The sequence below is a fragment of the Lynx canadensis genome, chromosome C1, assembly GCF_007474595.2.
Source record: "Lynx canadensis isolate LIC74 chromosome C1, mLynCan4.pri.v2, whole genome shotgun sequence".
Classification (NCBI taxonomy): Eukaryota; Metazoa; Chordata; class Mammalia; order Carnivora; family Felidae; genus Lynx; species Lynx canadensis.
The window spans coordinates 148,879,854-148,892,948 of record NC_044310.1 but is presented as its reverse complement, the minus strand read 5'-3'; the positions used below and the strand labels follow the sequence as shown (position 1 = coordinate 148,892,948).

Below are 13,095 nucleotides of genomic sequence, written 5' to 3'. Positions count from 1 at the left end.
AAAAGGAATGGCTTTGATGAATGGGAATTCAGGGTGAGTGGCAGTGGGACAGGAGGAGCACAGTATTTTCTGACACATATCTTGTAGAACATTTGCACGTGTATATTTGGGTGAGGGGGAAGGATATTTACCGAGTAGAATATAAAAGGATACATAGAGATTTACGTACAAAAGTGTATGTAGGTTTATGATGGTTCTCAAAATCTTATCAGGAGTTGTTGAAAGAACTAGCAACAAAGTTGTCTTTGAATTCATTAAAAAATAATATTTCATAAGACTGTGCAACTATTTGCCTGGCTTTCTTGATACGTTTTCATCTAAAGGTCCAACACAAATAATACACCCCAAACCTTACCAAACTGTGACTGCTACAAACTTTAAAGATCAAAAAGGAGAGACTTTTCCTTTTAGTGGCCATTTTCTTCCTCCTAACTCCTAAACTGAGTTAATTTCCCTGGACTGACTGACTTATGGAAAGTTTATGAGGGTTTTCAGTAGCCAAGGACTGCAAGGTTGTAATTACTTCAGGAATACACATATATATATATATATATATATATATATATATATATAGTTACTTGAATAGAAAAAGGGAGATAATTCACTGCCATTCTTGTTTTTTCTCAGTGATAAATTTTAAATGCCAAAAGCCAGATGAACCAATAAGTTTCATTAATGTAAACAAGTATCTAAAGACAACTAGTCTTGAAAAGAGCAGTAAATAGGAAGTCTTAGACTAGGAAGTAAAATACAAGGAAGACACGTAGAACCGTGATATACCCTGAGTGTAGGTAATTTCCATTTTAGAATGGAGAATTATAAAACTTAAAATCTTAAGAATGGCAGTCATTCAAGCTAACAAATACAAATCTGAATAAGTGTAATTTTTTATTTTTCTCATCAGTGTGGGAAATTCTAATAGGCAAATATTTACATGATGAAACTGTATTTATGCCCCCCCCCCAAGTGCAGTTCTAGCAACTGGGTGTCCTGATTTCCATATATATATATATATATATATATTTTTTTTTTGTCTTTTCCTTTTCAGATAACCACATTTTAATATCAGCTTTGGTGATTGCTAGCACAGTAATTTTGACAGTTTTGGGAGCAATCGTTTGGTTCCTGTACAAAAGAAATTTGGATTCTGGTTTCACCACAGTGTTTTCAACTGCACCCCAATCACCTTATAACGACGACTGTGTTTTGGTTGTTGCAGAAGAAAATGAGTATGCTGTTCAATTTGACTAAGATCTTGGAAATTTCAGATTAAGACATCAAATGTTGACAGCGATTTCCTGTATAGGATTTTAATGTAAAATTTGATGAAAATCAGTTTTCATGGTATATTTCCTTATTCCAGTAACATTCATTATTCTCATGTAATCATGACAAAAACTGATCTTTAGGTTCATCATAAGAAGTTTTTAAAAAGGAATGATCATAAATACAATTTGGTAGTTTTAACCACCTCCCTAAATGTACCTTTCACTTAAAAAAGTTTAAACAAAGCCCAAAGTAGTAAAGTAGATAAAAATAAAAACCCAGTCTACTGCTCTATCTTCCTTCCCATTTGGTTGAACCACCTTAGGTTAGAATTGGGAAAAAAACCAAAAACAACTCTTACCTACCACTGTAGTTTTAGCAATCACCAGGTCTTAACCAATTTCTAGGTCTTGCTCTTTTATTAATAAACATGAGAAAACATACCTTTAAAAAGATCCTATACATTAAGACGTCACACATTACAATTTACTGTGGCAGACAATTCCCCTAATATTTTTATCTTCCCTTTTGAGTTAGATGTAGGAAATTTTTTAGATTTTAACCACCCCATATTTCACATTTTAAAATTTCATTACTTTTAGAACATCACTTTGGACAAGAAATCTTATTTTGTACTAATAACAAATGGTTAGAATGTCAATGAAATTTTATAAAGTTTTTGAAGCAAGAAGGATTACAGCCATACCAGGAAGGTGTGGAAGTGGATGGCAGTGAGGATAATGCTTTGATCACAGAGCCCCTTTATTTAAGAATATTTCTTCTCTACCTCCAGGTCTGTTCCTATATAAGGTGTGTCAGTGCTCCCTGAACACTGATGAACTATCATTCAAGGACATGAAAACTAGGTTAGCAAAAACTGCAGAAAAACACTACATACTACTGTAGTTGTGATGTTCAAAGTTCTCAGTACATGTTCTGTACATCTTAAGACAAAGGTGAGAAGAATCTTTCTGGGGGTAAAAAATGAAAACGAGAGCTGAATCAAGAGTGATTTTCCTTAGCATTCTTTATAGCTTAAAAATACTAGAAAAGATAAATATATGGAGTTCACATAAAATTATATTTACTGTATTTAGAAACCCTGAAAGCTCAAAGTAGTAGTCTCTCTCCCTAACCAATGTCTCATCAATTATCTTCTGGGAAAAACATTTCTTATGGGGAGATACACTATCTCAAGCTTGACCAATGGCAACAAAGTCCCAGCTTACACGATGTGTCCACTGGCATTACGAATAACCTCCTTCATCACAATTAATGGCACTGTTGTTTAATGACATAGGAAAAACTACAAAGTGCTGACAAGACTATATGGTATGGCTGTGTGGTACTAAAAGAACAGATGTTACACTAGCCTTATTACACAAAACAACTACACTCTGTAAGAGCTTTACATTTCTAAGTTTTTGGATACTATTTTATTCCTGCTAAGTTATTAATAGTGAACAGATTGGAATTCCTTCCTTTTTCTATTCAAATTCTACCAGTCATTTAAAAACAAAGATCTTAACTCTTCCTTAAAACTTTCTCTAATAGTCACAGATTTCTGCAGTATCCAATATGGTAGCCACAAGCTACATGTGGCTATTTATGTTAAAATTAAATATAAAGTTCAGTTTCTCAGTTGCACCAGCCACACTTCAAATGCTCAAACACATGTAGCAGCTACCGTAATAGGCAATACAAATTACAGAGCATTTCCATTTCCATCATCACGAAGTTTTACTGGACAGTGCTGCTCTAGAATCTCCCCTTCCACTTAACTCCCATACAACTAATTTTCTTGTTCATTTTGATCACTTCTACCCAATGGCAGCTCTTACAAAACAGCTACATTAAACTGATTTAATTTTCCATATTTGATTTCACTTTTCAAGTAAGTCCTTAGAGGTCCCTGGTTAGTGAAGTGTTAAATCTTAATTTCTTCATACATCAGAACATCTGTAACAGGGCCTTTGCATCTATTCAGTGGTCAACAGCAAACTGGGTCATTCAAGTCTGTATGTATATTTTTAATATTATCAACATAACCATGCTTATTTATATTCAAAATGTATAAATTGCTTTCTTCATCATCTTGGTTTTGGTTAATAAGGACAGTATAAATTCTTACGTTTGGCAGGTATCTAGAGAGAATAACATTAAACTGCATTTTCCTAGGAATTTGCATTCTCTGTAGTGAGTGCTCTATGGTCTATTTCTGTTTATATGGTTTTAAAAGTAATTCACACGTACAGGGTATCAGAAGCTTATGCAATATTGAAATATGAAATAGTAAGCGGTACTACGGAACTGAAAGTATACTATAAAGCTCAAGCCACTGTATCTCTGGCATTAAGCATTTAATATGACAATAAACTGCATACCAATGGAATGTTTTCTACTAAATAAAAAAAAAATAACATTTATTTTTGAGAGACAGCGAGTGAGTGGGGGAGGGGCAGAGAGAGAAGGAAACACAGAATCCAAAGAAAACTCCAGGCTGAGCAAGCTGTCAGCACAGAGCCCGACGCGGGGCTCGAACGCACAAAACAGGAGATCATGACCTGGGCCGAAGTTGGATGCTTAACCAACTGAGCCACCCAGGCGCCCCCTACTATTTACATTTTTAAGTAAGTTTTGTGGGTTAAGTAGAAGATACTTAACTTTCATGCTGAGTCTATTAAAAGTGTAAATGTTTGAAACTCAAAGCACCCCTTAAGGGCCCACAGAATAGTGAAACTGGTATCCTTAATTTTGTAGTTTTCCTTTAAGGCAATGCAGAGATAACAGGTAAAAGTTGAGCAAATGTTTTACATTTAGGGGCGCCTGGGTGCCTCAGTCGGTTAAGCTGCCGACTTTGGCTCAGGTCATGATCTCGCAGTCCGTGAGTTCGAGCCCCGCGTCGGGCTCTGTGCGGACAGCTCAGAGCCTGGAGCATGTTTCAGATTCTGTGTCTCCCTCTCTCTGACCCTCCCCCGTTCATGCTCTGTCTCTGTCTCAAAAATAAATAAACGTTAAAAAAAAAATTAAAAAAAAATTTATATTTTTGTATGAATTGGGATTTTACTTCTTAAAAAAGCTTTAAGGTTTGAAGTCTACTTTGAGCACCACCAGTTCAAAAGGAAACATTTCAAACTATAAAGTAAATCAATCAGTATGCATTTTATTTCCAGCCAAGGTTTTACATTAAGACAAACAAACAAAGTGTGGCCAAACTGTTGACTCACATTTGAGAAATTACATGGTTTCTATTTAGGTTCTGAAAATGTAGTTAGTTGCCATAACATAAGACTATTTAAATCTGAAACCACCTGAAGGTGTTTAAAAGTATATCCTAAAGGGTGTTGACAGAGGAAATATATACAGTGTTATGAAACTTTATACACAACTCCTGACCATGGTGTAGATCTATTCATTGGTGAACAGGTGATGTTCATCTGTTCTCCAAAAGTGGTGAAAAATATTAAGTCAGTAAATAAATGCTCAGAATTACCAAGGAACAGTTAAAAACGACCAGGATCCAAACAGGTTATTTATATCGTATTTATCTATAAAGAAGTGACAACACTAAAAAACACATTGAAAACCAGTGTTTTAAACTTTAAATGTGGGATTTAAAAATATTCCATTAACTTGAGATTGCAGTAATTTTTTTTCCCAAATAGCATTTGATGGGCAATTCCGATATAATTTACAGCTGTAATACTCCTAAAAGGAATATCTACATACTATGGCTTATCAAATATAATCTGCATTTTGCAAATCAATACAAAAATTTATCCATCATTTATACATTTTATATACTTCTTAAAAATTAGATTTTATTGCTAAGTGAATTTAGGATTCATATTAACTTTGGGAACCTAATATATAATGCTTTCATAACTTCCCAATTATTTTTTTTATAAACACTGGAAGCAAATGATCATGAAAATGAGACTGTAACTTAAGGCATTTTTGAAAAGAAAAATAATTAGGTGCCATTTTATTTCAAAAGTATATTTTGTCCCACTTTTTTCACTAGCAAGAAACTAAAAACATGAACCATTTTTTTCATAAATATGACTACAGTAATCAAAACACAAAAAAGGTCATCAGCATTACTTAGATATTTAAAACAAGGATAACATTTTCCCACTCACCGAAAAGAAAAATACTTTTGATGACCAGTTTATAAACATCAGATTCACTGGCCATGTTAAAAGGTCCAGGAGAATTTTTAATTCAGCAATACTTGAGAATATCTAAATATATATATATATATATATATATATATATATATATATATATATATATACAATAGGCATTCCCCACAAAATTAAATCATACGTAATTGCCAGTTTTAATAAACACTTGTTCACAGATCATCCATTTGTCTTATATGAAGTTAGGCAATATCAAATGTTCTGTTATGGTCTCCATCTTCTTCGGAATCATCCTCTGAAGCTGTTGAAAGAAAACAGGATGATCAAGAATGATTTTAAGGAGGATGAAAATGGATGTGTAAATATGAAGCCAGAACAGCAATGACTTGTAAAATAAAAAAACCCAATTTAGTATTCTGTTTGGTCAAAATGATAAGTTATGACAGGGTTAGGGGTGGTTTGACTGTGGGTGATGCCCATCCATAATGCTCCCACCCCCACATCTTTTTATGTTAGTTTTTATAAAAATGAGAATGCTTAAAAATGTGCTTCAAGAACGTCTTCTAAAAAGCTTCTGAGATCAGCCTGTGTTCACAGTAGCTAATGATTTAGACACTAGAGAAAAAAATGAACTTAAGGCAAGTGCTCTCACACACCTGAGTAGAATCTGGTTTATTACCGCTGCATGTTTGATGCATCCGATGAGAATGAAAAAAAATGTACACAGAATAGGTTATGGGTATTCTTGCAATTTACATCAAAGCTATGTCTATACAATGCCAAGAAAAAGCTCTATTTAGTCCAAAAAGCTTTTATATAGACACAGCCTAAGTTAAAACAATTGGATTTAGTAAAAAACTTTTGAGATTATTCCTATGCCTCTACATTGTCAGAAACATCATGTTTGTAACATTTCTGACCTCAATTTAAGAGCCATTGTAGTAGCTCAGAAGTTTAAAATAAACATCCTGGAATGTCTATAGGAGGGACCTAAGTATAAAACTATGGATTCTCTAAACTGTTATGTGTTGAGGAAAATGGAATTCACTAAAATAAACACTCAACCAGCATTTCCCCTATTATCAAGGGCAGAAAGGTTAAATGTATACTCTTCTTGTATTAATATTAGACCCAATATTTAAGAGCACCCAACAAATGGAATCAACAAAAACATCCTGCATGTATGGATGAAACTTAAGTTTTCATGTTTCAATTTATCTTGCAGAAATCTTCAATCCATTTTTAGTAAATGATAGCAAGCATATACTTGGCTCATGAATGAGTAAATCCTATGGTTAAGTTTTATGCTATATTATGGAGAAATATCAAACTAAGAAATAAAACAGTTTTTCAGAGAACTTCTCATGTTTTCTGTTCAATTAACTCCACAAGAGAAGAAAATTCAGTGAGAACCAACTTTTAGAATACATTAATATTCTGGTACTTAGGAGTAAGCTTGTAGCACCCACAACAGCTTTTACTCTCAGCTGAATCTGGGTATATTTCACCTCCGTCTTTCTTACATGTTGGCAGTAGACATTGCCATGTTTAGGAAACTACTAAATGTTAGTTTAAAAAAAAGTAAAGCAATCTGGGGAAAATATTACTATCAACTAAAACAAATTACTACCATCACATCTGGCAAAGTATGAATTATAATTTGCTAAAAGAGATCTTTGTGTTAGTAACATAAGGGATGTGAAGAAGTTTATATAAAAGAAAAAAAAGATGTACACCAAATGAATTCCCACTTTATATACCAGACTCCTTTATATACCATTTTCACACATACTAAACTGTGAAAAGGCATCTGGTTGTACCTCTAATCCTTTCAAAACTTAAAAATAGTACAAACTTAATGACAACAACCCATGTCTTAGAATATTCTAGGAATTAAAAGGCTCTCATGAAGACCAAGTCCTTCTCAAACTTTACTTCAAAGGATGCTGAGCTTTCCCTAAAGGTAAAAAAACACGCACACTACAGGTAACACTCCACAAGTGTTTCTAAGACGAGTACAGAAAATAATCAAGTGGAGAATATATATTTTAAAACACTTCAAAGAGTGTAATGGAATCTGATCGTGGGGAGCCAGTTGCTTTGGGTGAAAAAGTACAATAGGTAGGGTAATCTTGAATTCCCAGGAACTGTTTCAGAGCCACCAATATCTGTGCCCACCTGGTACGAAGCACCCTGGAGGTTGTAGGACTTTGAGGTTAAGCTGTGCAGATGCCTGTAAAGATTTGGGCATTAAGTGCCTTCACATGGGAGCCCAGGCAGAAGTCCTAATGCTGGAACGTGATCTTAAGAGATTGGAGTTGCTGTCGGAGCTGGCTGCCTATTAAAGGTCCATGAGGACCTGAACAAGGAGCAAAAAAAAAACTATGGCTTCTGTTACGGACTCAGAACTAGGAATCTTTCATCCCTATTTTCCTAGAACTATATACAAACCCAGGGAAAACTTTTAATGATCTAACAAAGATGAATAACAAAATTTCTCTCTCTCTCTCTCACACACACACCTAACAGATTTAGAAGTGTGGTTTGACCAGAAGTTTTCTTTTTGATTAAAATTAAGGCGATCAAAAATAAAAATTTTAAATAAAACACTAGTTAAAATATATCCTTCTGTACCTTAAAATTATTATTTTTTAAAAATATGCTTTGAAAAAGGTCAGTCGCCCAACCCATCTTTCCCAAATCAGTTATTATGGTATTACTACGCCTATAAATGAAGCTCTAATTTGGTAGAAAGCGTATACAGTAAGGTTTTGGTCTGTGGATTTAATGTGCAAAAGAAATTCAACAAGTCTGGGAAGGGGAAATTCCACCTACTTTCGAGATCTTCCATATGTGCCTGAAGAGTTCTTGCAAGGTTAATAAACTAGAAACAATGCAGAAAGAAATATAGTAGTTTAAATGTTGCAAATTGATCTAAAAAGAGAATCAGTATAGGAGATTCATTTCTACTACTTTAAAAAGTCAACCACCATTTAAGCCTTTAAAATAGGGGTCTTTCTACCCCCACATCAAAAATTACAAGCTTAAAATATTTTTTAACTGTTGTATATAATCACCATTATATAAATGGTCATGTAGAAATCATGAATCACGTAGAAACTGAAAGCTGCTATAATAAGATAATTTTATCTAATGGCATTTCTGTCTTGCATAAATACAACACTTCAAAAAATTATGGAGAAAAAATTAAAACCATTACAATGTGGACACAAATGAACACTCTTAGTGGTCAAAAAAACAAAACAGGAACAATTTTATCTTCCTGTCTAAATTTGATAGCCCCAGATGTATTACATTTATTTCAATACTTAAAAAAAATTTGTGAAAATGACTTCCACTTTAATAATTTGTACCTTTTACAAAGGCATGAATTATATGCCTTATATAAAGGTTTATTCATTTTGAAAAGATAAGTTACCTTTTAGGAAATCATCTTATGGCATCTACTATTAGGTACTACGATTTCTAAAGTACTTTAAAGTCCAGAGATCTTTGCTCAAATTATAAATGCTCTTGATAGTTCATTCTCTTTTCTCTCAATGATAATAATCTATCAAATGGCTTACAGGAATGTTCACATGAGGATTACAGAAAAATGTTTTACCAATTTCCAAACTATATATATTTGGTAATTTTGATTATTTGGTTATTTGGTAATTTTCAAGATAAAACAAAAACATTACACCTCACCAGAAATTTGGCTCCATTTTTAACAAAGCGAATATTTAAAAAATAGTCTGAAGTATATGTTTATGAACACATTTCAAGATATGAAGTGTTCACAATACTACAGTACTGATGCAGGCCCTAGCCCCTGCCACACAAACTGGGCAAGGCAGAGAGTATAAATTTCCTATGGTACACTGAGATAAGTAGTATCCTACACTCATCAGCACCTAAGAGACAGCCAGCTCAAGTGTTAACATTAAGGTAAGAGTGTACAGAGTAAACACACATTAGTCCATATCTTAAGTAGTTTCTAGTAATATGAATACTTAAAAATTAGTACACTGCTAATCTTTTACAGGATAGTAACAAATGAAATTGAAGTTAATTTCCCATACTCTTTTGGTTTTTGGAGTTCAATTTAATAATGAGTTGTTTTTTTCCCCTCCCAAATGAAAAAGAGCATTTTCCCTAGGTATTTTCAATTCCATCCCTGTTTTTCACTAAAATATATTCCAATTACCTTCAAGAGCTAGAAAATTACTTCTTTAAAAATAGCTTTTCGAAAAAATTAGCCTGCTTGATAAAGAAGGAAGAAAGCAATTCCTATTAAATCTACATTATCTTTATTTTCAAGGCACATTTTAATATAAGAGCTCCCTAAAGAAAACAAAATGTAAACATGTAAGACAATCTGCTTTCCAAAGCGAACACTTGCTGCATCACACCCTCCCTGCTCCCCCAACTCCAATATTACTTACTCGGACACGTGTGCTTGGTTCATTTGTATTTCCCATCATATCAGAAAAGCTTTGTTCGCACAAGTGCAATAACACAACTAGGTAGAGACCAGAGCTGATAAACTCATACTCAGCCTTCAACAGGAAAGCAAACGAGAAAAAAAAAAAAATGAAGAATGAAAAATTAGTAGAATTGAGATTGATACTTATAGCATACTGATAAACTAGAGGAAATGTATTTACATCCAGCTCCTAGGAAGAGTATAATGCCAATTATTGAAAAAGAAAGAGCTGTCTTTCATAGTTTCATAAAAGTTCACTAATTGCCATATAATGTATTCAAATAGGTGGGTGAATAACCTTTTCATTCTCATATAGTCTTCCTTTATGTAATGATTTATATAAAAGTGGGAAAAATCATTTGATGGTGGAATGAATGCTCTGGTTCCACATAAAGCTGAAAACTGATTTCATTACACAGATAGCTATAATTATTTGCTTAAAAATTACCATTTCATCTACAGCAAAAATCAATACATTACGTGACTAAAATCCTATTGACAGGTTGTTCATGTAATTTAATTAACTTAAAGGCAACACTAAATATAAAAATGAACTAAAAAAAAGGTAGTAAAGTAACTTCCTCATATCACTCACATAGAAATTTGCAATGGGTAAAAATAGATCTTTGGTTCAATGCTGTTCTGTTGGTTTTGAAGCTAAGAAAACAAATCATGAATATAGTGCTATTAAAAAATCTAATCTGTAACTGTTACACAGTGATCTCTAAATTGTATCATATTTTGATAACTTAAGAAATCTATGTTCTTAGTAGCAACTTCAGCAAGTAACTGGTTATAGATTCTTCAGAATACTCAACAAATTTGAAATTAAAAGTTTCTCTAAATGCTTCACTTCATTAACTTTGTTTTTAACTTAAAAGAAAATCATGCATCCAGATTATTAAAATGTATTATAAACTAAATTTAAAATGAGGGTATCTGTCAGACCACTAAAATCCATGATTCACTAAGAACAAAGATATTAAAGCCAGAAAGCTTCATCAAGACTGTCATTTTCCACCTAATATTTCTCAATGCCTCTCAATTATTTAAGAGGTGGATCATTAAAATCCTTGAAGAACAAGAAAAATACTCTTGGCTGTACTGAAAAGCCAAAGAACCACCTTCAAGAGACATGATGGAGTACCTACAGAAAGAACGGAAGGAAAAAACCATTCTTTGAAACCTACTCTGATTTTGAGGAAAAAAATAAAAATTTCTTTGCATCTTTCCATACTATTTCCTCTTGTTCTTTAAAATACCACTGTCTAGGGGCGCCTGGGTGGCTCAGTTGGTTAAGCATATCACTTCAGCTCAAGTCACGATCTCACGGCTTGTGAGTTTGAGCCCCTTGTTGGGCTCTGTGCTGACAGCCTAGAGCCTGGAGACTGTTTTGGATTCTGTTTCCCTCTCTCCCTGATCCCTCCTCCACTTGCGCTGTGTCTCTCCCTCTCTCAAAAATAAATAATAAAACATTTAAAACAAATTTAAGGGGGCGCCTGGGTGGCTCAGTCAGTTAAGCGGCCTCGGCTCAGGTCATGATCTCGCAGTCCGTGAGTTCAAGCCCAGCGTCGGGCTTTGTGCTGACAGCTCAGAGCCTGGAGCCTGTTTCAGATTCTGTGTCTCTGTCTCTCTGATCCTCCCCCGTTCATGCTCTGTCTCTGTCTCAAAAATAAACGTTAAAAAAAAAAAAAAACTTAAAAAAAACCAAAACTTAAAAAACTTAAAAACTTAAAACTCTAGCTGTCTAGAGAGAGACTCCTTAAGAATTTAAGACAATTCCTTATTGAAAGTGGTACTCCTTTTGGACAACTGGCTTCATTAAGGAATAAAACAATAACTAGTATTAGAGTAGCATCTGTACTATATCAACTCATTTTTTTCATTCCTTAGATCAGTGATTCTTAACCTGGATCTAGGCAATTAGCTTCAAGAGATCTGGGAGTCCCTTAAATTATATGCAGATTTTGTGTCTATGTATATTTTGTAAAGAGTGTTCCTTGGTTTTAATCAGATTTTCAAAGGGTATCTATATTTGCACATTTAAAGAGAGTGTCCACAAAAGATCATATATTGCATGTTTCAATTTATATGAGATATCCAGAATAGACAAAGTCAAATAGAACACAGATTGGTGGTTGCCAGGGGATGGGAGAAGGGGGAAATAGGGATCCACTACTTAATGGGTACAGGATTTTCTTTTGAAGAGATGAAAATGTCCTGGAACTAGAGAGAGGTAATGGTTGTGCAGTGCTCAAGTGTACTAGTACCAATAAACTGTTCACCTTAAAATGGTTACATTACATAAACTTCACTTTAATAAAAAAGGGAGAAACGTGTCCAAACACTTCATTTAAAAGGTGTTTTTCAAGCATTCATGCATTCTGTCACTATCACCTCTCTTTTTATCACAAATATGCTAATAAGCACACTTGGATAGTATGGCCCTAGAGTTATCCTCATAATCTTTCAACATCTCCCACCTGAATTTTCCTTTAAAAAGGAAAAAATACTGAGCTCTAAGTTTCAAGAAAAATTAGTGATCCAATCAATGGGGGGAGAAGGGAAGGAGAGATCAATACATACCAAAAAAATCTGAGACATGAGAGGATAATATATGAAATAAAATTTTAGTATCATCAGAGAAATCCTGACATTATGTATTTGTAGTGATACAAATACTAAAGGAAAGAAAAACAATGTGAACTTGGAATAAATGATTTCACATAAGATAACTCGTTCAACATATAGATGGAAGCGGAATGGGGAGGGTAGAGGGAATCAGACATGAGGAAGAACAGGGGATCATATAGGCACATAAAAAATTATTCCTAACATAAAAAAAAAAAAACAGGATGCAGATCTGGGGTTTGGTGTTTCAATTATTTTCCAGTACTCAGAGGCATTCACAATTGAGACAGCTCTGGGGAGAGAAGGTTGGCATGCCTACTTTGGGACCCATTTCCTAAGCTTTCCTTATTTTTAGGTTTATTTAGGAAGCATATGATGAATTTTACCTTACACTTAAAATTTGTGACTTTGTTATGTGCCTTAAAAAGTTAGGGGGAAAATGAAAAATTATAGAATCATATAATACCTAATGTGGTAACAGAATTATATTAAAAACATTATTATTTTAATGCAGGTTTTCTGACCATGATTTAATCTTTTCTTCAAGAGTTGTCCTTTAAGCAT

The 13,095-nt window shown here is 33.7% G+C and overlaps 2 protein-coding genes across 7 annotated transcripts in view; one reads left to right on the top strand and one right to left on the bottom strand.

Annotated features, from left to right (window-relative positions):
- LOC115521781 (lymphocyte antigen 75) overlaps positions 1-3,447 on the top strand; it is a 134,820-nt gene extending 131,373 nt beyond the window's left edge. The window contains exon 39 of the mRNA XM_030327227.1: positions 1,049-3,447. Within this exon, the coding sequence (XP_030183087.1) occupies positions 1,049-1,251 (203 nt within the window). The 3' untranslated portion in view covers positions 1,252-3,447. The remainder of the gene's footprint in view (positions 1-1,048) is intronic.
- A 957-nt stretch (positions 3,448-4,404) lies between these two features.
- MARCHF7 (membrane associated ring-CH-type finger 7) overlaps positions 4,405-13,095 on the bottom strand; it is a 58,167-nt gene continuing 49,476 nt past the window's right edge. For 2 of the 6 annotated variants that reach the window (XM_030328095.1, XM_032594421.1), the window contains 2 exons: positions 9,860-9,973; positions 7,141-8,295 (listed from right to left, as the gene is read on the bottom strand). In XM_030328095.1, the coding sequence (XP_030183955.1) occupies positions 8,137-8,295; positions 9,860-9,973 (273 nt within the window). In that variant the 3' untranslated portion in view covers positions 7,141-8,136. Of the gene's footprint in view, positions 5,713-7,140; positions 8,296-9,859; positions 9,974-13,095 lie in introns of those variants that run through there. The other 4 variants (XM_030328097.1, XM_030328096.1, XM_030328098.1 and 1 more) reach the window with 4 other exon arrangements.